At 42.3% G+C, this 26,429-nt stretch overlaps 1 protein-coding gene across 1 annotated transcript in view; it reads right to left on the bottom strand.

Moving 5' to 3' along the window:
- Positions 1-6,425: 6,425 nt before the first annotated feature.
- Positions 6,426-26,429, bottom strand: part of LOC132820502 (ATP-binding cassette sub-family C member 5-like) — a 46,758-nt gene continuing 26,754 nt past the window's right edge. The window contains exons 8-12 of the mRNA XM_060832709.1: positions 19,246-19,405; positions 18,998-19,076; positions 13,194-13,307; positions 10,547-10,711; positions 6,426-6,987 (exon numbers count right to left, since the gene is read on the bottom strand). Of these exons, the coding sequence (XP_060688692.1) occupies positions 6,877-6,987; positions 10,547-10,711; positions 13,194-13,307; positions 18,998-19,076; positions 19,246-19,405 (629 nt within the window). The 3' untranslated portion in view covers positions 6,426-6,876. The remainder of the gene's footprint in view (positions 6,988-10,546; positions 10,712-13,193; positions 13,308-18,997; positions 19,077-19,245; positions 19,406-26,429) is intronic.

Genomic DNA, 26,429 nt, shown 5'->3' with positions numbered 1-26,429 from the left:
ATCTAATACAGAAAGCTTACCATTCATGAGAATCTTTTGCAGTTTATTTTGTTAAAAAGCTACAGTTTAGAATATACGTTGAGATGAAAAACAGATGACCTGTGACAATTGAAGATGGCTCACTGATGAATAGACAGTTGGTACAGTGTGTCAACCTAACGAAAGTTGAGAAAGGAGCATCCTGCGGTTTAGCTGAAAAACTAAGGAACCTTCCCCTGGCCTTTCCTCTTTTGGCCTGTCATCTATTTAAAGGCAGCTGCCATTTGATGACAACTAACTCTCAATTGAGCACTTGTCGATATACTCAATTTATAGGGCTGTTAGTTATGTCATTCACCTGTTCTATTACAAACTAATGGATATAGGACAATTAGTCAAGATGTAAGAATACTCACTGCCCCCTTTTCCAACTTCCCCTTTCGGGAACAAAACTTAAATTTTCCTAAATGCTGCATTGATAATAAGGTACATATGATGCTAGGTAGTTGTTTGACATCAGTTCCATGGAACACAGTGGCCTTAGTGATCCTTGTGGCCTTTACTGTATCTTCTTTTTGTCCTTATTTGTTAAAGATTGTTAGTGTGTGAACAAAGATAAAACCTTCTGCTACTCAGAACATACTGTAAGGATACTGGCTTTAAAAGAAACCTCCTTTTTAACTCTAATCTCCATTTTTCTCAGATCTTACTCACACTTTGTTACCTGCTGTCCCTTTTCAACATTCACAGGCTTCCTAATCTACAACGTATTAACTTTAAAATCCTGTCTTTGGTTACAAATCATTTCATGCCTTTTTTTCACCTTCTTTAATCCTCATCCAGCCTTCCTTTTGGGCATCTGAGGCCATATTTTGTTTGGTTTCAGATGTGCATTTCAATGGGTCGCTGATTGTGTTGATTTTTTTGGAAAGATATCTAATTTTCCTCCACAATACAACCATTATTTTCCTCTGGCCTTTTTGCATATAGGGATTGCCTCCTGTGCAAAGTGCATACTTGCTCCTTTGAGATTGGGTTCCTCATTTTAAATCAAGAAGAAAAAAAGAGATTTCTTTACACATTGTTTTCCACTACGTGTGTATTTCTTTGACACTCATTCACTGACTGAGAAGTCAGGAACATTTTAAAAGTATAAAATGTCTTGACATCTTAAAAATGTCATTAGATAAATTTTTAATGCACTATTCATTATATGAATCTGCCTTGAAAAGATTGAGTTGACCCTTAAATTGACCAGCATTGTGTAACTGTTCACATCCCTCACAGCAATTTTCCCAGGACACAAGTATCACTGGATCAAAAAAAGTAAAAAAAAAATTCCTTTTCAACCCTTCTCCTTTCAGCTTTTGCTCAGTATCTATGATTGTCAATTTAAATTCAGGATTTTCATAGATTGCTAGAGGTTTACTGGTTTTCCAATGATTTTTAAAGCAATTCCCAGTGCTACTACATGGCAGAGTCCACTCTGAGTGGCTATGAAGGATACCTGGGGTCACAGAGATGAACTGAGAGAATGGAATGTAAGGAGCCTTGGGTTTCATGGAGATGGTGTGTCCTAGTGAAAGAAGGCATGCCTTTTACAGCTCACCTCAGCATTGGATAGCCCCCTGCAAACACCTGGGATCCACGTCTAGGGTGACCAATACCATCTTATGCCGTCAACCCACAGTGAACATCTTACCATCTCCTGAGATAGGTATATGAAACCAGGAGATGCTTTGACTTATTCTACAATGTTGTTTTAGCTGATCATCAGGAAAAACAAAGCAGTTCTCTTTCTCCAGGCTTTTGATTATGTTTCCCAATATTTACTTTGGGACAGTGATTTTTTTTCACATTAATAAATTGCCTTGGGACATTTAATGTTAAAGTTGATACAGAGATGAAATGCACGTTGCCACAAGATCCAAGTGTGTATATGAATAGTGCCATTTTGACTGAATAATTATAACTAACAAACTAATTGCAATCCAACTATGAAGGTTTTACTGTGCAGCCAAATAAATAATTTTCTCCAGTTACATTTGCAAAAGGATTATGAATCATCCTCAAGGGAAGGCGACAGCAGAGTGATATTGTCTCCTGAGCAAGTAATGTTCTGGCGACCTCCATTCCAGCACCACTGCAGAAGATGAAATTTGAATTCAATAAAATCTGGAATAAAGTGTATTGTGGTTGTTGGAGGTCAGTCATCTCAGCTCTAAGACATCTCTCAGGTTGGCATCCTAGGCCTATCCACCTTCAACAGTCCCATCAATGATGTTCCCTTCATTATAAGAAGTGGGGATGTTCACTGATGATTGCACAATGTTCAGCCCCATCCATGACTCCTCAGATACAGAAGCGGTCCATATGCAGCAAAACTTGGACAATACCTAGGCTTCGGCCGATAAGTGACAAATAATGTTTGTGCCACACAATGCTATGCAATAACTAATCTCCGACAAGAGAATCTAAACATCACCCCTTGACTTTTAATGGCACTACAATTGCTCAATCCTCCACCATCAACACCGTGAGGGTTATCATTGACCAGATAATGAAGTGGAATAGCTGTATAATTGAGCATGTGTGTCTCTAGGAATCCTGCAGCGAATAACTCAGCTTCTGACTCCATAAAGCCTGTCCCTAAGGCACAAGTCAGGAGTGCGATGGAATACTCTCTACTTTCCTGGACGAATGAAGCTCCAACAACACTCAAGAAACTTGACACCATACAAGAGAAAACAGCTCTCTTACTAGACACTACATCCACAAACATTAACTTCATCAACCACAGATGTACAGTACTGGTAGTGTGTACCATTTACAAAATTCATTGTAGAAATTCACCTAAGTTCCATAGACAGCACCTTCCAAACCTGTGACCGCTACACTCTCAAAAGGACAGTGGCAGCAGCTACATGGGAACACCACCACCTGCAAGTTCCTCGCCAAGCCTCACATCATCCTGACCTGGAAATATAACACCATGCCTTCAACATTGCTGTGTAAACTGCTGGAACTCACTGTCCAACAGCATTGTGAGTCCACATATGCAAAAATGGTGATTCAAGAGGGCACTCACCATCACCTTCTCAAGAGCAACTAGGATGGACAATAAATACTTGCCCAGCCAGTGATGCCCACTTCCCATGAATGAATAATTTTTAAAAACTTACCCACAATTTAGCATGAGTTACTACAAACAAAAGCAGAATTCACTGGAAAAAACACTGAGTTCTGGCAGCATCTGTGAACAGAAAGCAGAGTTAGTGTTTCAGGTCCAGTCACCTTTAGAGTCGAGTTTCTCCAGCAATTTCTGATACCCAGCTTCTGCTTTTTTTAAAATTTAGAAACAAAACTGTACAGCAAAAAGCAGTTACTGAAATGCTTTCTAAGTAAGAATAATAAGCAGAGAATGATTTATTTTTAATCTTTCAGCATTTTTTATAGTGACACAGAAAAATAACAAAAAAAAACAATAGCCACCATTAGACTACAAAAATACTTTTATTGTTTATAAGTTCTATCTTACATCAAGGCAAATCTTTTTATTGCATTATCATACACAGAGATTGATTTCTAAACAGAGTTCTGGGCAGATTAGAAACTTCTTTGTCTACCCTTTGCAAAAGAAAAGACAGTAATTTGTTAGAAAGCTGCAAAAAATGAGTCAAGATGTTGCTGGGCTGGTCCATACCAGAAATGTGACAAAACCTTTCAGTCTTGTCTTTTATTTTTTCACATCTTTACAGCAAATTTGTACACTGAAGAACTCTGACATATAAGGAATTTGTAGTAATAATATCCACTATAAATGCTGTAAATATAATAATGCATTTTGGTGGTATACACCATGTTAGTACAATGAGCAAACATTCACATAAACACGGTGCGTAAATAACCACTTCTGACCATGAGCTGTGCAGTTAGCAAATAATGCCCCAGTAAAGTTATCAACATTTAAATCTACCTGATCAAACAGTACAGGAACACCTGTTGCCCTTATTTTGCCCTTATTTTATGCCACTCAAGTCTTTAATTGTTGAAAACCTTGGATGAAGAACCAAAGCCTACATTTCAAGACATCAGTGAGCCTCAAAATAATAAAATGAGGTGAGCTAAATTGAGTAGTGGACTTAGGTAGCCCTTGCTTTGTTTTAAAAGCTTGCGGATTGTTCAAGGGAGAATTAAGCCAATGTAAGGATACTGTTTTGAGATACAGGGATAAAATATTGAAAGAATTTGTGATTAATTTTTAATTTCAAATCAATGTAGGGGAGAGGGAATGTGAATAGGGAGTGTTTTGGAACGGAATATGGAAAAGATACGTCAATGCTGACGTGAATTGAGGTAAAATATAGAGAGATGAGAAAGATTATGAGAAATACTTTGTGGGATAATGTCCGCTAGTCTTCCTAATTACCAACATTACTTTGTCAGAATATCAGCAGAAAAAGTAGAATTGAGACATGTACATAGTTTTACCAAAGAATCTGCCAAAGTGACAACGGTGGGTTAGGAAGATGGTGCAGAAATTCCAAGTTCTTTAAAATACATTTAACCAAAGTGATTGGTATAAAACTGGTAACATTATGATATAGTTACACAAATCAGTCACTCTACCTTTGCACAGCAAGAAAATAATTTATTATGATAATTTGGCAGTTGAAGGAATATATTTAAGCTTGACAAATTTTGATTACGATGGCTATTCCTATATAACGTAATACTAAGAAGCTACTGCCAATGTGGGTATGGTAGAAATGCCCTTAGGTTCAAGTAAAAAAGGACATACTTAATAATAGAATTGAGTATTCAGGGCAATAGATAATTTGATGGATATCAATTTTCATACCACCAATTATTTCACCTTCTGTGGTGGACACTCATTAATGCACTCTTTCTGTTGCATAAACAATGAGAAACAAAACAAAACCCACCAACATTACTTACTATACACAAGAAGTGCTCCTAATATTTACACTGAAAAGATTGCTGCAGGCTGGAACTGTTTATATAATTAATTTGTCCTTGATCAGGTCATTTCAAATAATAGCTCAGTTGAAAATTTTCCTTAAATCACCAGTGAAGGAGAATGCTAAATATTTAACAATTGGTTGTATTTCTTCCAATCTTAGCATAATGAACATTAAGGCTTTCACTGAAAATTCCCCAACAGTAAATCATATTATTTAATAGGATTGAGTTTGGTACTCCTGAAGTTTCAATGCTGGTGTTGACAGCCTCACAGATGTCTTTGGCATTGTTCAACTAACACTCTTAGATGTAAACATACTTAGAAATATATTAACATCTCAGGGCATTTAACTATTTTCTTAGAAAAAGGTAACAAATAAGAATATTCTTAAAGATTCAGTTACCCACTTTTGACCCTGGACACCCACTGTTTTGATCCAGTCAGTATATGCACAGTAACAAGAGCTTTGTTTTTGATTGTCAAAGCACAGCAGAGGCTTTAAGAAACTTTTGATATTGTCATCTGATAATGCTAGAGGCTAGAATTATATTTTCTGAACATTAAAATGAGTGGCCAGAAAATCTGGCTGTTTATCAATATATGTTGATGTACTACGGACTATTAGTCATGCTCATACTAATGTGTAGTCTCGGCCTCATCCTCCATAGCATATATATGTATATATAGAAACAAACATTTAAACAAATATTGAATCAAAAAAAGTTTTATACAACTAGAATCTCAATAAGGTTCAATTTCTTTAGCTGCTTTATTATGGTGAAAAGCTGCTTTGGAGTTAGATTCAGAAACTTTTGAGGGCATTGCTAGAAATGTATTTCTCCCAAGAACACAGACAGAGCTGTGTTCAGTGGTATATGATTGTGAAGCAGCTACCTGATTTGGGGGTTAGTGTCTCACCATTCTAGTTTTATACAGTTTCATATGATAGAATCAATATTGCAAAAAGAACTTTCAATGGACCACAAAATGGACAGCCTTACAACTCCCTGTTGAATTGCATGCACTTAGATTTTAAAGAATAGAGTGCAAGTGTGAAATATTCTGTCTGCTCCAAATCAGAATATTGGGGAATCTTGGGCCAGGATAATCCCATTTGCACAGAATTTTTTTTAACACAATGAATCCACTTCCCATAAATGAAGGAATTTGTAAAAGATTAATATTACACTCCCTTTCTTGAGAAAGTAGATGGATCCAAAGTGCATTGCATTTAGAAAACAACAGAAAACTTGCTGATGGTGATACAAAATTGTCCTTACCAAATGTTCCTGGTTCTGGCAAAACAACAAAGACTGAAGTCTTAAGAAGGGAGAGAAAATCCTTTTTATGTATTTTCAAAACCAATTTTAGCAGAAGAAAGTTCTGGGTTGGAAGACGTCAAACCTTACAGGGAATCTTTTAAGTTTTGAATTTTGGTTTTACAAATAAGTACTTAAGATTCTTCCCTACTTGTTAATATTCAAAGACTAGCTTTTTAACGAAGAATAATTAACTTAGAGCTTCATTTCAAAGGTGTGTCTAAGCAAAAAACTTAATTTAAAGATATTCCAAGGCTCTGCATACAGTTTGAAATTGAGACAGATCTGTTCCTTCTCAAAAGACAGTGTATTGTGCAGTATTTCACTAAAGGACTCTTACACTAATTACTCCCAACATATTTCATTAGATATTCCCCATTAGAAGACAAAAACACTGTCAAATTACATGATGTTTTGTGCTGTCTATAAAGTATAATAAATAAGGTATTCATGAGTGACAGTTCACTTGGAATCACTTTATCCATCTGCAAAGAGTCCTCCATTTTTTTTTGGTTTCTTATGTAGAGAGGTTGCACTATGCAGTGTGGCCAGTGATAGTCTGGAGCGTTCCAACTTGATTGCTGAACAAGGAGATTAACTGCTGGATGGTGATGCTATTATCCTGTTTTCCACCGCGCTAAGCATTGCATGGAATCTTGAGTTGTCATTGGAGAGCAGGACACTGGGGCTGTCAAACTCAGCAATCTAATAAATAAAGTGATTTTAATATTAAAACATTTTGTACTTGATTTCATTTGTTATCAGAAATCAGTACTCATATTGCCGACTGAACACACTAATTCGTATCCTCCTCCCAATCAATGAAAGAACTAAAAACAGCTCCTTTTTAGTTACATATGTTTGCTCTCCCAAATGCTGTGTTGTGTTAGGGTATATCCAGACATATGGTGACAATCTTCCAGCATCTCATTCAAGTGACCTTTCTTTATTTGTTAACCTTGGTAGCAAATGTTGTTTAGTCACTCAAATGATGTGGAGTTTCCGGTGTTGGACTGGGAGGGACAAATTTATAAGTCACACAACACCAGGTAATAGTCCTGGTGATGAAATCTTGTGATTTCAAATAAACCTGTTGGACTATAACCATTTTTTGGTCTACCATCTCTTTCACTCCATATATTTTTGAATTTTAATATCAGCTATGTTTATAGATATATCAAGGGATAGATTGATTTCTTTCAAAAGAAAAAAAAATGGAATTTAACAAAACAAGCTTACACTGATACTGGAACCATTCATTACTGCATTTGCAAAACTTTCCAAGTTCTTCAAATCAACCTGGGAATAAAGTTCAAGCTCGTTGTGGAATTGAGAGTGATTAGAACTGACCTGACAGCTAGGTATGCTTAGCCATGTATATCATAAATATTGTTTTGTGTTTAATGGGAGGTTAGATAATTAAATGAGGGAGACGGGAATAAAAAAAATGGTGAGAGATTAATGAAAGTAAATGGGAGAAACGTTTGGATGAAAGAATGCACAATATAGATAGAGGCTTGTGTAATATTACGCATAGGATAATGAACAGAAACTACATCTTTCAATTTGCTCTATCTGCAGAATTCTTGATGCCTTCAAGTGGTAGAATGGCTACATACTAGATCTTGTTTTAGTAAATAAAGGCAGCATTAAATCCCAAAGACATAATGGTCTGGCTTGTGCTGTAGCATGGCTATCAATGCTTGGTATACAACGCGCAGCCCTCCAAACCCTCTGCTCCAATCCCAACCTCACCATCAAGCCAACGGATAAAGGGGGTGCAGTGGTAGTCTGGCGTACTGACCTCTACACCGCTGAAGCCAAACACCAACTCGAGGACACCTCTTCCTACTGTCCCCTCGACCATGACCCCACCCCCCATCACCAAACCATCATCTCCCAGACCATACAGAATCTCATCACCTCAGGAGATCTCCCACCCACAGCTTCCAACCTCATAGTCTGGAAACCCCGCACTGCCCGGTTCTACCTCCTTCCCAAGATCCACAAGCCTGACCACCCTGGCCAACCCATTGCCTCAGCATGCTCCTGTCCCACTGAACTCATCTCTACCTACCTTGACACTGTCCTATCCCCCCTAGTCCAGGAACTCCCCACATACGTTCGAGACACCACCCACGCCCTCCACCTCCTCCAAGACTTCCGTTTCCCTGGCCACCAATGCCTCATCTTCACCATGGATATCCAATCCCTCTACACCTCCATCCGCCATGACCAGGGCCTCCAAGCCCTCCATTTTTTCCTCTCCAAACGTTCCCGACAGTACCCTTCCACCAACACTCTCATTCGTTTGGCTGAATTGGTCCTCACCCTTAACAATTTCTCCTTTGAATCCTTCCACTTCCTCCAGACCAAAGGGGTAGCCATGGGCACATGTATAGGCCCCAGCTATGCCCGTCTCTTTGTTGGCTACGTAGAAAAGTTGATCTTCTGTAATTACACCGGCACCACTCCCCACCTCTTCCTCCACTACATTGATGACAGCATTGGCGCCACCTCATGCTCCCGCGAGGAGGTTGAGCAATTCATCAACTTCACCAACACATTCCACCCTGACCTTAAATTTACCTGCACCATTTCTGACACCTCCCTCCCCTTCCTGGACCTCTCCATCTCCATTAATGATGACCGATTTGACACTGACATTTTTTACAAACCCACCAACTCCCACAGCTACCTGGATTACACCTCTTCCCACCCTACCTCTTGCAAAAATGCCATTCCGTATTCCCAATTCCTCCGCCTCCGCCGTATCTGCTCCCAGGAGGACCAGTTCTACCATAGAACACACCAGATAGCCTCCTTCTTTAGAGATCGCAATTTCCCTTCCCGCGTGGTTAAAGATGCCCTCCAACGCATCTCGTCCACATCCCGCACCTCCGCCCTCAGACCCCACTCCTCCAACCGTAACAAGGACAGAACGCCCCTGGTGCTCACCTTCCACCCTACCAACCTTCGCATAAACCAAATCATCCGCCGACATTTCCGCCACCTCCAAAAAGACCTCACCACCAGGGATATATTTCCCTCCCCACCCCTTTCCGCCTTCCGCAAAGAACGTTCCCTCCGTGACTACCTGGTCAGGTCCACGCCCTTCTACAACCCACCCTCCCATCCTGGCACTTTCCCCTGCCACCGCAGGAACTGTAAAACCTGTGCCCACACCTCCTCCCTCACCTCTATCCAAGGCCCTAAAGGAGCCTTCCACATCCACTAATATCATTTATTGTATCCGTTGCTCCCGATGCGGTCTCCTCTACATTGGGGAGACTGGGCGCCTCCTAGCAGAGCGTTTAGGGAACATCTCCGGGACACCCGCACGAATCAACCACACCGCCCCGTGGCTCAACATTTCAACTCCCTCCCACTCTGCCGAGGACATGGAGGTCCTGGGCCTCCTTCACCACCGCTCCCTCACCACCAGATGCCTGGAGGAAGAACGCCTCATCTTCCGTCTCAGAACACTTCAACCCCAGGGCATCAATGTGGACTTCAACAGTTTCCTCATTTCCCCTTCCCCTACCTTACCCTAGCTCCAAACTTCCAGCTCAGCACTGTCCCCATGACTTGTCCGGACTTGTCCTACCTGCCTATCTACTCCACCCTCTCCTCCCTGACCTATCACCTTCATCCCCTCCCCCACTCACCCATTGTACTCAATGCTACTTTCTCCCCACCCCCACCCTCCTCTAGCTTAATCTCCACCATTCAGGCTCACTGCCTTTATTCCTGAAGGACTTTTGCCCGAAACGTCGATTTCGCTGCACTTTGGATGCTGCCTGAACTGCTGTGCTCTTCCAGCACCACTAATCCAGAATCTGGTTTCCAGCATCTGCAGTCATTGTTTTTACCTTATTAAATCTGAGGGCAACTTCAGGTACTTGAGATATTCAGTTAATGTTGACAGACATTGACATGGGAATTGGTGTTAAGCTGTAATATGATTTCTGTATATGACGATGCTTTTAAACTCTGATTACAACTGAACTAAAGGACGTTTATTGATGGGCATCATAGACATTCCATTCCAGCTTCATAACCAATCTGCAACTGTGCACTTTTGTGCAGGCATCATTTTTATTCAAAGCAGAAACACGGGATGTGTCTTTCCTATCTTTACTGACTAGGAAACTGAGGTCAGTAATTATAAAAGAGAGAAATTCAAAATAAATTAGCTTTCAGTTCCCAAAAACTAATCTTTCATCTTTTACAAACTTAACTCTGACCAGCAAAAACATTTTACCTCGCCTTGATCCAGCACCATGATCCTGTCACAGTTCAATACCGTGTGAAGACGATGAGCTACAATCAGCATTGTACAATCAGAAAATGCCTCCTGAATGGTCTTGTGAATCAACATATCAGTATCTGTATCAATGGCAGCTGTGGCTTCATCTAGTAATAAAATCTATATTGAAAAGGAAATGTTTTAAACTTACAGCATTGAACTAGAAGGTGCCATTGAGTGAAATGCAGATCATGATCATATGAAAACAAAGGGCATGAGACTTATCCTTAACTTATAGTATGTTCCTCACTGGAATCCCTATACACTCAGCATCAGCCTGGCAATTCCCTGGGGGAGCTAAATAAGAAAACATATTCCAGGGAAGGTTGAAGACTCAAACTTCTCACATGTACCCCCAAAGTCCCTCTCCAACAATGCAAGATCAAACAACTGTATGACACCATGGCTGACTGGGAGGCACGTTATCTGTAACCACCTGGCTCTTCATTATACGCAAACTCGTTATCCAGCTCACTTTTGAATGTCGTAAATCTGTGCTAACTGCATGAGCTGTAAACGTTTAATAGATTGCAGACTCTGGAAGAAATGAGTACGTCTTGACATCTAATCTAGTTCTGCGCTAATGTAATTCAGACACAAGTCTACACAAGTACTGTTTCCTAAACCATTCCTTATAATTTAAGCAGTCAATCCATGAACTAAATCTATTACTTTCATTAATTTAAAAGACATCAATAATCATTTTTTATAAGTCATCACTTTTTTGAGCAAATAGCTCAAACCTTCTGCGTCTAACATATGAGAAGTCTTTAAACTATCATTCTACTGCATTTACATGTAAGTTTTTTCCACAGGCTTCGATATTATCTATTATGTGATGATGCTAAAATAAGGAATATTATTCTAAATGAAGTCTAATCCAGATCTTAACATTCTACGTGTGCTTTTAATTAAGCTGATCTAGTAATACGTTCCAATAATTCAGTGATTCAAGTACTATTGATATGCACATCCTTTTCCTTTAAAACAGGCGCCAGCATTAAATTTTCCATGCTTGCTATTTGCTTTGCATGCGCATTACACTTTATCTGCTTTGATCACAAATCCATAGAGCTCCCAACATTTAACGTAATTGAAATATAGATCTTGCTATTTATTATCCAGCTATCCACTATTATTTTCTTCAATGTTCTTTTGACAAAATCTTACATTGCCTTCAGCTAAGAAGAATACCTATACTTGTTTCAATTGATATAATTTTACATTTTTTATAAAAAGTTATCTGCTGTATTCTGATTCTGTAGAACTGTTGCCCAAGTGTTTCCACACTTAATGACCACAAGAGTTGCAACTAAAATTTAAATTTAGTGTTATTAGAAGACTCCGGATATCTTGGGCTGGTCAGATTTGAAAGCATTTTTATAAAAACAAGATCATGTCATAGGAAGAAAGGGATCCACAGCCATTTTATTTGTACAGTTTAAACACCACAATGTTTCAGAGTATCTTGGTATTCTCCAAAGAATATAATTACAAGAGAAAGGAAATAGCTTTTAAACAAATCACCATCACCAGATGGTTATCTTCAGAGAGGATATCTGACATTATATGTAAAATTTCAATTTACTTGGCATAACTCAAATAATCTTTTGGTTAGGACTTAATCTAACCCATTCATAGGCCCGTATTTAATAGGGAGTTGTAAACCTGTCTTTTAGGGAACCAGCCTGGTGATAATCCCGACGGCTGCTAGGAATCATGCTTTAAAGCAGAACCTCCACCCTTTTCACAGTAGGAAGTCTTCCTTGGAGCTGGCCACTGTGGAAAGCCAGGAGTTAGGAGTGATGGCCACTGCTGTGACTACAAGCAGTCCTGCCACACCGAGAAGCACATTTATGTTTATAATCTAGAGTCTAGGTGAGTGGTTAAGGGGCTGAGGTTCAAAAGTTCAGGAAAAGGGTAAAAAGAAAGGGAAACAATGTTGGGGTGTAGATGCTTCGGATGGGTCCAGGGGACCTAGTAAAGGATGTTATTCCTACTGTGAAACATTGATTTGTGCAGCTAAAGCTGATGAGGTTCCCACATGGTATTGGCCTATAGTTGCTGAGGGTGAAATACCAGCTGAGTGGAATTAGACTCTTAACTGGCTATTTAATGGCCTCAATATGCTGTCTAGCAAATGACCACATAAGATTCCTTAGACCCCTGTCAAATTTCAGGCAGCAGGAGTGGACAGGTAGCTGGCAGATGGAGAGCAAGAGGGCCAGTTTGCTGGATTTCATGTCCCCACCCTCAAATCTGCCAGTAAAGAGCAAAGTAAAAGCAGCCACCCTGCCTTCTAGAATAGAATTCCTGTAATCTATTTCACAACAATTCAGCTATCATTAGTTCTAATCTCACCCACATTATTTAAACTCTTTAAATTTGTTACCTTTAAGCCTCTACTTCTCCAAAAATATTTGTAATTATTTTTCCTTCTTTAAATTCAGAAAACAGAATCACTTCTGCATTTAGTATTTAAATGTCTGGATAAAAGTTCTGGATTTCATGTCAACACTTCAAAATGATGAACTATCTTCAATTTGATCAATGCTTTACTCAAGCGGTAAAAACTGCTGAAGGTTTCCTTTGAAATTATTACCTTGCTGTGCTGAAGCAGGGCTCGAGCTACACATAATAACTGCTTCTCTCCCACAGAAAAATTCTCTCCATTTTCTGTGATCTCAAAGTTGAGTTTCTCATTCAGTTGCATTATCTGTAAAATCATACATCCAAAATACAATGCGTTAATGACATCAATTCAAAAATTGAAAAAAAAATCTATTTTCATTCTTGTAATAAAAGTGTTGGTAATGTCTTCTTTTCTTCAGTATAAAAGGTGTTAATTTTGAAGAATGGAAAAAAAACCCTCCCATTTTAAGTATTGAACTTTTCCAGGTCATGGGTAGCGCAGGTTGATGTGAACTAAAGCTTTTCTTCTAATTACAGTGATTGTCTAATCTCTTTTCGGAATAGTCAGGTTGTAGTGTAGTTCTGACCTTACCTTGAGGGCAAACAGAACTTAACAGAAAGGAAACTAAATTGGACAGCATTCAAACCAGCACTGATGTTACTATGGGTAGAGATAATATTCTGGGTGGAAGGGGACCTTCAAAGTCCATTGCCAAATGTGGTTCAGTAGCTTGAGTCTTGAAGTACATAGTCACCTGCAGCAGGAGGTGAGAACCAATAAAAGCGCAAACAATCCTTGATTGCATCCTTGCAGATTTACCTGTTCCAGATGCATTTACCTACGATACTATTGTGACCACCACATACTTCTTGTAGCAATTAACTTTCATCTTCACATTGCAGACATTCTCTAACATGTTATGTGGTATTACGCTAATCTACAGAAGATAGATTTCAAACCGATTTAACCACTCAAAACTGGGCAATCAGTGTTTATCAGCATGAGAAAGATCATATTTCATAACAATCTGGAATCTCATGGCTTGCATATCCCAGAGTCGACCATTACCTGCAAGCTAGGGGGTCAAACCTGGTTCAGTGAAGAATGAAGAAGAGCATGCCAAGAGCAGCACCAGGATTAGCTAAGAATTAGGGACCAAACTATGAAGCTACAACACTGGATTTCATGGACGCCAATTAGCAGAAGCATTGTACAACAGACAGGGGCAAGTGAATCTACAATCAGTAGCTCAGATCAAAGCTTTTCAGTCCGATCACATTCAGTCATGAACACAGTGGGCAGTTAAACAGCTAATCAGAAGAGGAGAAGGTTCCACAAGCATCCCCAGGCCTAATGATCAGGGAGTGCAGCACACCTATGCTAAAAGCAAGACATATTTTTCAACTATCTTCAGCTAGAAGTACAGAATCGATAATCCACATCAGTCACCTCTTGAGGCCCCCGGCATCTCAGATGCAAGTCTTCAGCAAATTTGATTCACTCTGTGTGATACTAAGCAGCACCTGAAAGCATGGATACAGCAAAATTATGGACCCTGTCAAAATCCTAGCAGTATTATGCCAAGTTTTATGCCATAAACTAACTTGGCCTCTAGCCAAGCATTTCCTGTATAGCTAAATGGCATATTCTTAAAAATGTAGAAAGTGCCTATGCCCTGCTGCAAAAGCCCAATGGGTTTACTCTCAGTTATCAAAGTGATAGAAAGTTATCAAGCAGCATTTACTCAAAAATAACACGCTCACTACCACTGTTTGGATTCTGCCCTGAATGTTTCATCTCCAGACTTCAATGCAGGTTTGGTTCAATCATGGACAAAAGAGTAACATTCAAAGATGAGGTGAGAAAGACAAAGGCAATATTTGATCAGCATGGCCTCTAAAAGAATCAGCAAATCTGAAATCAATGCGGGAGTGGGGTTCAACACTGCATTGGTTGGACTCATACTTGGTACAGTGGAATCAGGCCAAGGAAATGAGAGCAGAAGATTCTCAGGCTAGATATTTTCTGATCAACATAATGAGAGATATTCTTACACAGCTCCAGAGCAGATGGGGCATATCCCATGCTGGCCCAGAGGTAGGGACCCTATGTCTGCACTACAAGATCCCCCAAGTTCCTTCGGCTAGTCTCCGAAGTCTGACCATCTTCAACTGCTCCATCAATAGGCATCTCTCCGACATAAGATCAGAAGAGCGATGTTGGTGTTTTCTGTGTTCAGTACTATTCACAACAACTCAGACATTGAAGCAGTCTTCATGCACAAGGTCAACAAGCACCAGAAGCAGGCATTATCATTGCAGAATCCTTCACCATCAACAACTTGGGGGTACCATTGGTTACCGACCTAACCAGATAATCTATACAAATAATGGGCTGGAAATTTCACGCAAATTGCTATTTTGCCCTTTCTTTTTACTAAAGAAGGAAGCTCCTTATTTCTGAGAGGAGATTCCAATCAGGGATCCTTCAGGAAACAGGAGCTTTACTGTTTTTGCACTATAGTTGTGTGGTGCAAAAGTGTCAGGGAAGGCAAACCATGCCCTCCTTTCACAACAATCAGCTGCCACATTGTGATATTCAAAGGTCCAGCCACTTTCTATAACAGCTGCTATCAAACAGTAAGTACATAAGGCAAGTGTACTGTTGAGTATCGGAAGAATAAGGTGCTAAATTGATAGAGGGTTGGATGCTGGGGCTAAGGTAAGTACGAGGCCAGGGTGCTAGATAAATTCCTGAAGAAGGGCTTATGCCCGAAACGTCAAATTTCCTGTTCCTTGGATGCTGCCTGACCTGCTGTGCTTTTCCAGCAACACATTTTCAGCTCTGATCTCCAGCATCTGCAGACCTCACTTTCTCCGCGAGGTAAATCATGTCAGCTGGTAGGGGGTTAAGTGACAGATGAGTAGTGAGTACAGTGCGAAGTGGATGGGATATCAAGTGGAAAAGGGAGAGGGTGTTAACTGGATAGGGAAAAGGGCAAACTAAAGTGATATAGTGTTTAAGGTAGCTTGGGCAGGTGGGAGAAATTTGGGCCAATGGGAGCAGGAATAGTGAGTGGAAGTCAGATCTGACAAAGGCAAGAGCATATCCAGCGGCAGAGAAAGGGAGGACAGGCAAGTGGTGGAAGGGGATGGCCAGTCAGGGTGTTTGGTGGGGTGGGGTGGGGAGGGGAGGGGAGTGGTTTAGTGAAGTGGTCTGGGAGAATTTTAGTTGTGAATCTATAAGATGTGTATAGGGACAATTGAATACTTACTCAGGAGTTAGACTACATATTTAACAACCTGGATTTTGTTGAATAACTATTTACTTAATTTCATTGTAACCTTCATATTTCCTTGATTTGAATTGAGACTTTCGAAGGTTCTAGGTGTAGAGGAATTGCTCAGTGGAATCAACTATCGGGCAATTCCTTCAGCATTTGCTGATAGGAACTCCACCAGGTACCTATTTGTAACTCCCAACTATGTTGGAATAATGATTGTCAGGCCATTGGAAAATTTCATCCAGTGTCTCACTGGAATAGTTCAAAAGCTGGGAATTCTGTGGCAAGTAACTCAATTCTTGACTTCCCATTGCCTGTTCATCAGTTAGCATGAGTTAGTAATGTGACTGAATCATTTCCACTTGCTTGTGTTATCTTCCCAATGAAGATGAACAAACCAAAGTGCCCAGGTTGAATTCCAGCTTCAGGCGACTGTCTGTGTGGAGTTAGCACATTGTCCCCCTGCTTGCGAGGGTTCAAAGATGTGCAGGTTAGGTGGATTGGCCATGGTAAATTACCCATAGTGTGCAAGGATGCATAGGTTAGGCAGACTAGCAATGGAGAAAGTAGGATTATAGGGATAGTGTAGGGGGGTCGTGTCGGTGTGGACTTGTTGGGCCGAATGGCTTGTTTCCACACTGTGGGGATTCTATGAATAACATTTCTTAAATGACTGCCAAATTTAGAAAGTTACTAAACAAGATTCCACTTCCTCATTTTTATAGTAATATAAATCAGAATCAAGATCAATTATGTCTAAATTAACAAACAGAATGAACTGTAAAGTATACATAGTATAATAGGTAATTTCTCTGAGGACTGTGTGACTTTGGAACTTGCTGCATTCGGAGACGGTGGAGGCAGGGCTATTAAATATTTTTAAAGATAGAGGTAGAAGGATTTTTGTGAGGGAATCAAAAGGTCATTGGGTTTGGAACTGGGAATGCAGAACTTGGATCTCAATTGGGCTTGCCATGATCTCGCTGAATGGTGATTCCCTACTACTCTCTATTGACTTTAACAACTTTGAAGATTTTTAGAAGACTAAAGATTTGCACAATTATTACAACTGTTAACAGAAATCAAATGAGTAACTAATCATATGTATTTCAATCTGGTCTTGTGGCACAGTCGTAGCATTCTACATCGAAGTCACAGAGATGGAGTCCAACAGCCTGACTTGATGGCAACAGAAGGTGCATTCACAATGTGGCTAAACAGGTGGTTACTGTAAATACTTCCAATACACCAATGGTATGTGATAAGAACGTAAGAGTCTCCAGATCAGCTAGAACCATGTGATAGCTGCAGCACAACAGCTTCTCCAGATTAAAAACAATAATGCACAGGTACTTGCCATGAGTTGCCATGTGGTAAAAGTCCTCCTAGGTTCAAGGGATGACTAGACAAAGATAGACAGAGTTGATGATCCTGCTAAATAGTGCTGGTGCAGAGTCCTTCATGCTGCTTAACACTTGCTCAGCTGTGTCAGGCTAACAGAAGGCATTGGCTGGTGTATAAAACTATCAAATGGTTCTGCTGGTATTGACATGTGACAATAATGTTTGCTTTACAAACATTAGTTAACATCTTCACCAGTAGGAGGTCCAATGTGATTCATGTGGCAAGTGAGACTGCATGCAGTGGGTATCATTTTGTCGCAAAATGGCAATTATAGCAACAAATAATTGTTATGACCAAACTCAATTTCATGCCTAAAGCCATTTACTGCAGCTTATGTCAACAGTGATATCAGAGAGCGAGTCATCAAAGTCTCTTGTAGTAAAAAAAATGCCATGCAATATTCCTACAAATAACTTAGCTGCCAATTTGTCGCATTGATAAAAATAAAACTTGCCACAATAGTGGGCGGCATGGTGGAACAGTGGTTAGCACTGCTGCCTCACAGCACCAGAGACCTGGGTTCAATTCCCGCCTCAGGCAACTGTCTGTGTGGAGTTTGCACGTTCTCCCTGGTGTCTGCGTGGGTTTCTTCCGGGTGCTCCGGTTTCCTCCCACAGTCCAAAAATGTGCAGGTTAGGTGAATTCGCCATGCTAAATCGCCTGTTAGGTATAGGGGTAAATGTAGGGGAATGGGTCTGGTTGGGTCGCTCTTCAGAGGGTCGGTGTGGACTTGTTGGGCCGAAGGGCCTGTTTCCACACTAAGTAATCTAATCTAATCAAAAATTTTGTATGATGAGATTTATCATAAAAAACTTGTCAAATTATTCAAGATATCTTGAGTGTCTTCCTAAATCGATGTTCCCACCAGCCTGTGTTTGTTGTGCACGGTCTGTTAGTTGCACTTCCTGGTCATTTTAAGATTCACATACACCGCACATTTGCATACCTGAAAGGAAATTTTGTACAGCCTATTGGATTAGACTGGTGTGTGGTCTTGCACCCATACAGCTGAGAAGGAACATTGCTGCAGAGTCTTCAAAAACAAAATACACTACTTTGGAGCACCTGAGAGCATTTTTTCCAAAATAAATATTGTTACAATGAAAATATTACAATTAAAAACAATTATATTTTGTTTCGGTGATGTGACAAGGGAACTTTCTGATGAAATAGAATTGTAAAAAAAATGATGGTATGAAGGTGAAGACCAAGATGTCTTAAACACTACAAACATACAAGATCTAACAGATACATGCAATGTAAATGGAAATTTATATTACTTCACTTATATTTGACCATTACTTACACTTTCTTTCATGTGAACTCTTTCTAATGCATCCCAAATTTGCAAATCAGTGTACTGATTGTAGGGGTCAAGGTTTGTCCTGAAATAAACACAGAAACAACAAAATTATTCATAGTATGGATTTATTGTTAATATAGCTGTCATGTTACCACAAATAAATGAAGATTTCCCTCATATATGGTATCATCAATACTACCAATCTTGGCATAATATGTCAGGAACTGTCCTTAGCCAAGTTAGATACATACCTGACTGTCCCAACAAACAGCACAGGCTCCTGAGGAATAATGGATAGCTTCTTTCTCAGGTCATCCAATCCAATATCCCTAATCTTCACGCCATCTATTGTAATAGATCCATTGCAAATTTCTACCAGTCTGAATAAAGTCACTCCTAGGGATGATTTCCCTGTATATAAAACATGGTATATGGAATCAATTAATAATTTGTTACCATTCATCATCTTCTTGCAAGTGGCTTTCCATTCATAAAATAATTTAACCACCGCTTAATGGACTCCAGTTAAAAGGAATATCTCTTGAAGTTCTAAATTGGACAAAGGCCAATTTTGACGGTATTAGGCAAGAACTTTCAAAAGCTGATTGGAGGCAGGTGTTTGCAGGTAAAGGCACCTCTGGAAAATGGGAAGCCTTCAGAAATGAAATAACAAGAGTCCAGAGAAAGTATATTCCTGTTAGTGTGAAAGGAAAGACTGGTAGGTATAGGGAATGCTGGATGACTAAAGAAATTGAGGCATTGGTTAAGAAAAAGAAGGAAGCATATGTCAGGTATAGACAGGATAGATCGAGTGAATCCTTAGACGAGTGTAAAGGCAGTAGCAGTATACTCAAGGGAGAAATTAGGAGGGCAGAAAGGGGACATGAGGTAGCTTTGGCAAATAGAGTTGAAGAGAATCTAAAGGGTTTTTATAAATACATTATGGACAAAAGGGTAAATAGGGAGAGAATAGGGCTCCTCAGAGATCAGCAAGGTGGCCTTTGTGTGGAGCCACAGAAGATGGGGTAGATACTAAATGAGTATTTTGCATCAGTATTTACTGTGGAAAAGGACATAGAAGATATAGAATGTAGGGAATAGATGGGGACATCTTGAAAAATGTCCAGATTACACAGGAGGAAGTGCTGCATTGCTTGAAAGGCATAAAAGTGGATAAATCCCCAGAACCTGATCAGCTGTACCCTAGAACTCTGTGGGAAGCTAAGAAATTGCTGGGCCTCTTACTGATATATTTGTATCATTGATAGGCACAGGTGAGGTGCCGGAAGACTGGAGGTTAGCTAACGTGGTGCCACTGTTTAAGAAATGTGGTAAGGACAAGCCAGGGAACTATGGAGCAGTGAGTCTGATGTTGGTGGTGGGCAAATTGTTGGAGGGACATGATGTACATATATTTAGAAAGGCAATGACTGATTAGGGATAGTCAACATGGCTTTATACGTGGGAAATCACGTCTCAAAAACTTGATTGAATTTTCGGAAGAAGTAACAAAGATTGATGAGGGCAGAGCAGGAGATGTAATCTATATTGATTTCGCTAAGGTATTCGACAAGGTTTCCCATGGGAGACTGGTGAGCAAGGTTAGATCTCATGGAATACAGGGAGATTGAGGCATTTGGTTACAGAACTGTCTCAAAGGTAGAAGATAGAGTGTGGTGGTGGAGGGTTGGTTTTCAGAAAGCAAGGGAGCAGTTAAGTGGCTTGTTTTAAAATGTAATTTTATTTCTTCTTTGTAAATCTACAATAGTAAATACAGTGGGGATTTTTGATGACATTTTTTCATTGAGATCTGTCTCTTGACTAAACTTTAAAAATATAAAAACATAGCTACTAAGCTAAAAATGTGTTGTTGGTTAAAGCACAGCAGGTCAGGCAGCATCCAAGGAACAGGAAATTCGACGTTTCGGGCCAGAGCCCTTCATCAGGAATGAGGAGAGGGTGCCAGGCAGGCTAAGATAAAAGGTAGGGAGGAGGGACTTGGGGGAGGGGCGATGGAGATGTGATAGGTGGAAGGAGGTCAAGGTGAGGGTGATAGGCCGGAGTGGGGTGGGGGCGGAGAGGTCAGGAAGAGGATTGCAGGTTAGGAGGGCAGTGCTGAGTTCAAGGGAATCGACTGAGACAAGGTGGGGGGAGGGGAAATGAGGAAACTGGAGAAATCCGAGTTCATCCCTTGTGGCTGGAGGGTTCCCAGGCGGAAGATGAGGCGCTCTTCCTCCAACCGTCGTGTTGTTATGTTCTGGCGATGGAGGAGTCCAAGGACCTGCATGTCTTCGGTGGAGTGGGAGGGAGAGTTAAAGTGTTGAGCCACGGGGTGGTTGGGTTGGTTGGTTCGGGCGTCACAGAGGGTGTTCCCTGAAGCGTTCTGCAAGTAGGCGGCCTGTCTCCCCAATACAGAGGAGGCCACATCGGGTGCAGCGGATGCAATAGATGATGTGTGTGAAGGTGCAGGTGAATTTGTGGCGGATATGGAAGGATCCCTTGGGGCCTTGGAGAGAAGTAAGGGAGGAGGTGTGGGCGCAAGTTTTGCATTTCCTGCGGTTGCAAGGGAAGGTGCCGGGAGTGGAGGTTGGGTTGGTGGGGGGTGTCGACTTGATGAGGGAGTCACGAAGGGAGTGGTCTTTTCGGAATGCTGATAAGGGTGGGGAGGGAAATATATCCCTGGTGGTGGGGTCCGTTTGGAGTTGGCGGAAATGATGGCGGATGATACGCTGTATACGGAGGTTGGTGGGATGGTAGGTGAGAACCAGTGGGGTTTTGTCTTGGTGGCGGTTGGAGGGGCGGGGCTCAAGGGCGGAGGAGCGGGAAGTGGAGGAGATGCGGTGGAGGGCATCGTCGATCACGTCTGGGGGGAATCTGCGGTCCTTGAAGAAGGAGGCCATCTGGGCTGTACGGTATTGGAACTGGTCCTCCTGGGAGCAGGTGCAGTGGAGACGAAGGAATTGGGAATATGGGATGGAGTTTTTACAGGGGGCAGGGTGGGAGGAGGTGTAGTCCAGGTAGCTGTGGGAGTCAGTCGGTTTATAGTAGATGTCTGTGTTGAGTCGGCCACCCGAGATAGAAATGGAAAGGTCTAGGAAGGGGAGGGAGGAGTCTGAGACAGTCCAGGTGAATTTGAGGTCGGGATGGAAGGTGTTAGTAAAGTTGATGAACTGTTCAACCTCCTCGTGGGAGCACGAGGCAGCGCCGATACAGTCATCGATGTAGCGGAGGAAAAGGTGGGGGGTGGTGCCAGTGTAGTTGCGGAAGATGGACTGTTCCACATATCCTACAAAGAGACAGGCATAGCTGGGGCCCATGCGGGTGCCCATGGCAACTCCTTTAGTTTGGAGGAAGTGGGAAGATTGGAAAGAGAAGTTATTCAGGGTGAGGACCAGTTCAGTCAGTCGAAGGAGGGTGTCAGTGGAAGGCTACTGGTTGGTGCGGCGGGAAAGGAAGAAGCGGAGGGCTTTGAGTCCTTCGTGATGGGGATGGAGGTGTATAGAGACTGGATGTCTATCGTGAAGATAAGGCGTTGGGGACCGGGGAAGCGAAAATCATGGAGGAGGTGGAGGGCGTGGGTGGTGTCCCGAACGTAGGTGGGGAGTTTTGGACTAAAGGGGACAGAACCGTGTCGAGGTACGCGGAGATGAGTTCGGTGGGGCAGGAGCAGGCTGAGACAATGGGTCGGCCGGGGCAGTCAGGTTTGTGGATTTTGGGCAGGAGGTAGAAACGGGCGGTGCGGGGTTGTGGGACTATGCGGTTGGAGGCGGTGGATGGGAGATCCTCTGGGGTGATGAGGTTATGGATGGTCTGGAAGATGATGGTTTGGTGGTGGGAGGTGGGGTCATGGTCAAGGGGGCAATAGGAGGAAGTGTCCGCGAGCTGGCGCTTGGCCTCAGCGGTATAAAGGTCGGTGCGCCAAATTCCCCCCAGACGTGATCGTCGATGCCCTCCACCGCATCTCCTCCACTTCCCGCTCCTCCGCCCTTGAGCCCAGCCCCTCCAACCGCCACCAAGACAGAACCCCACTGGTTTTCACCTACCACCCCACCAACCTCCGTATACAGCGTATCATCCGCCGTCATTTCCGCCAACTCCAAACGGACCCCACCACCAGGGATATATTTCCCTCCCCTCCCCTATCAGCGTTCCGCAAAGACCACTCCCTGCGTGACTCCCTCGTCAAGTCGACACCCCCCACCAACCCAACCTCCACTCCCGGCACCTTCCCCTGCAACCGCAGGAAATGCAAAACTTGCGCCCACACCTCCTCCCTTACCTCTCTCCAAGGCCCCAAGGGATCCTTCCATATCCACCACAAATTCACCTGCACCTCCACACACATCATCTATTGCATCCGCTGCACCCGATGTGGCCTCCTCCATATTGGGGAGACAGGCCGCCTACTTGCAGAACGCTTCAGGGAACACCTCTGGGACGCCCGAACCAACCAACCCAACCACCCCGTGGCTCAACACTTTAACTCTCCCTCCCACTCCACCGAAGACATGCAGGTCCTTGGACTCCTCCATCGCCAGAACATAACAACACGACGGTTGGAGGAAGAGCGCCTCATCTTCCGCCTGGGAACCCTCCAGCCACAAGGGATGAACTCGGATTTCTCCAGTTTCCTCATTTCCCCTCCCCCCACCTTGTCTCAGTCGATTCCCTTGGACTCAGCACTGCCCTCCTAACCTGCAATCCGCTTCCTGACCTCTCCGCCCCCACCCCACTCCGGCCTATCACCCTACCTTAACCTCCTTCCACCTATCACATCTCCATCGCCCCTCCCCCAAGTCCCTCCTCCCTACCTTTTATCTTAGCCTGCCTGGCACCCTCTCCTCATTCCTGATGAAGGGCTCTGGCCCGAAACGTCGAATTTCCTGTTCCTTGGATGCTGCCTGACCTGCTGTGCTTTAACCAGCAACACATTTTCAGCTCTGATCTCCAGCATCTGCAGACCTCACTTTTTACTAGCTACTAAGCTAGTCTAGAACAGTGTTTTCAAAACAGTAAAAGTGTACTATTTTCTGGGTCTGTAGATTGTTCAGTTGCAAAGATGGAGGAAAATCAACGTTCAGGCAAAAGCCCTTCATCAGGAATGAGGCTGGGATCCTCAGGAGTGGGGAGATAAATGAGAAGGGGATGGGGCTGGGGACAAGGTAGCTGAGAGTGCAATGTTGGGGGTATAGATGATAGGTTGGAGAGGAGGGTGATGCAGATAGGTGGGAAGAAAGATGGACAGATATTGAGAATCGTGCTGAACTGGAAGGTTAGAGCTAGGGTAAGGTGGCGGGAGAGGAAATGAGGAAACTGGTGAAATCCACATTGATGTCCTGGGGTTGGAGGGCCCAGAGGTGGAAGATGAGGCGTTCTTCCTCTAGGTGTTGGGTAGTAAGGGAGTGGTGATGGAGGAGGCCCAGACCTGCATATCCTCGGCAGAGTGGGAGGGGAAGTTTTCGGCCATGGGGTCGTGGGGTTGGTTGGTACGGGGAACCCGGAGATGTTCTCTGAAGCGCTCTGCGAGTAGGCATCCTGTCTCCCCAATGTAGGTGAAACTTTGATGGATGTGGAAAGATCCTTTGGGTTTTGCAATTCCTGCAGTGGCAGGGGAAGGTGCCAGGAGGGGAGAGTGGGCTGTTTGGGGAGGGGGGGGGGGGGGGGGGGAAGGCAGTGTGGATCTTCCCCTGCCACCACAGGAATCGTAAAACTTGCGCACACACCTCCCCCCTCACCTCCGTCCAAGTCTCAAAGGAGCCTTCCACATCCATCAAAGTTTCACCTGCACTTCCACACATCATTTACTGTATCTGTTGTTCACGATGTGGCCTCCTCTACATTACAAGGATGTTACCAGGGCTGGGGACAGAGGTGAATAGGCTGGGGCATATTTCTTGGAGTGTCAGAGGCTGAGGGGCGACCTTATAGAGGCTTATAAAATCATAAGGGGCATGGATAGGGTTAAAAAACAAGATCTTTTCTCAGGAGTTGGGGAGTCCAAAACTAGAAGGCATAGATTAAAAAGAGATCTAAGGGGCAACGTTTTCACACAGAGGGTGGTGTGTGTGTGGAATGAGGTGTCAGAGGAAGTGGTAGAGGCTGGTATATTTACGACATTTAAAAGGCATCTGGATGGATATATGAATGAGAAAGGTTTAGGAGGGATGTGGATCAAATGCTATCTTTGAAACTATTAAGTAAAGCTGTGAACGGAGCAGGAACATAAATTTCACACTGCAAGATCTGTCTTTTTACTCATTCAGAGGATGTGGCGTTCAACTAGCTGAGCGAACCCTTATTGCCTCTTACTAGTTGTCCTTGAGAAGGTGGTGGTGAGCTGCCTTTTTGAAACATTGAAATCCATTTGGCATTAGTAATGCAGTTCACAATGTAATTGGGGAGTTCCAGGATTTTGAATCAGTGACACTGAATAAATAACAATATTTTTCTAAGTCAGGATGGGGAGTGGTTTGGAGACAAAAACTGCAGGAGATGATATTTCTGTGCATCTGCTGTCCTTCTCCTTCTACATAGACGATAGGAGCAGAGTACGCCATTTGACCCCTTCAGCCATCAATTCAATATGATGAATGGTTGATCATTGAACTTAATATCCTAAACCTACCTTCCTTACGTCCCTTGATCCTTTTAGCCAAAAGAACCATATTTACTTTCTTCCTGAAAACACAATATTTTGGCAGGAACTACTTTCTTTGGCTCTAAATTCCACAGACTCATGACTCACTGGGTGAAATAATTTCTCCTCAATTCAATCCTAAAAGGTTTACCCCTAACCTTTAAACTATGAACCCTAGTTCTGGATTCTGCCAAAATAAGGAACATCCTTCCTGCATCCAACCCTTCTAGTCCTGTTAGAATTTATATGCTTCAATGAGATTCCACACACCCCTCCACCCCAATTCTTCTATGCTGCAGTGAATATAAATCTGACCCAATCTCTCCTCATCTATCAGTCCTGCTATCCCAGGGAATCAATTTGCTTAACCTTTCCCTGTATTCCCTCTATAACGACAGCATCCTTCCTTAAATAAGGAGAGCAAAACTGCACACAATATTCCAGGTATAGTCTCACCAATACCCTCTATGATTGAACTAAGACATTGAAGGCCAACAAAGAGTTCTCCTTCTTTACTGCTTGCTGCATGTGGTTGCTTATTTTCAGTGACTCGTGCACATGGACGCCCAATCTCATTGAACATTCTCCCCTCTCAATTTATAGCCACTCAAATAATATCTGCCTTCTCATTTTTGCCACCAAAATGGATAATCTCACAATTGTCCATCCACATTATACTGCATCTTCCGTGAATTTGACCATTTAATCAGCCTGCAACGTTCTCCACACAACTCATCCTTTCTCACAATTTTGTTCATTTGCAAATTTTTCAGTATTCATGGAACCTGGGTTGCAGAC

The sequence above is a fragment of the Hemiscyllium ocellatum genome, chromosome 11 (assembly GCF_020745735.1).
Source record: "Hemiscyllium ocellatum isolate sHemOce1 chromosome 11, sHemOce1.pat.X.cur, whole genome shotgun sequence".
Taxonomy (NCBI): domain Eukaryota; kingdom Metazoa; phylum Chordata; class Chondrichthyes; order Orectolobiformes; family Hemiscylliidae; genus Hemiscyllium; species Hemiscyllium ocellatum.
The sequence above is the reverse complement of the archived record's forward strand: the minus strand, read 5'-3'. Positions and strand labels throughout refer to the sequence as shown.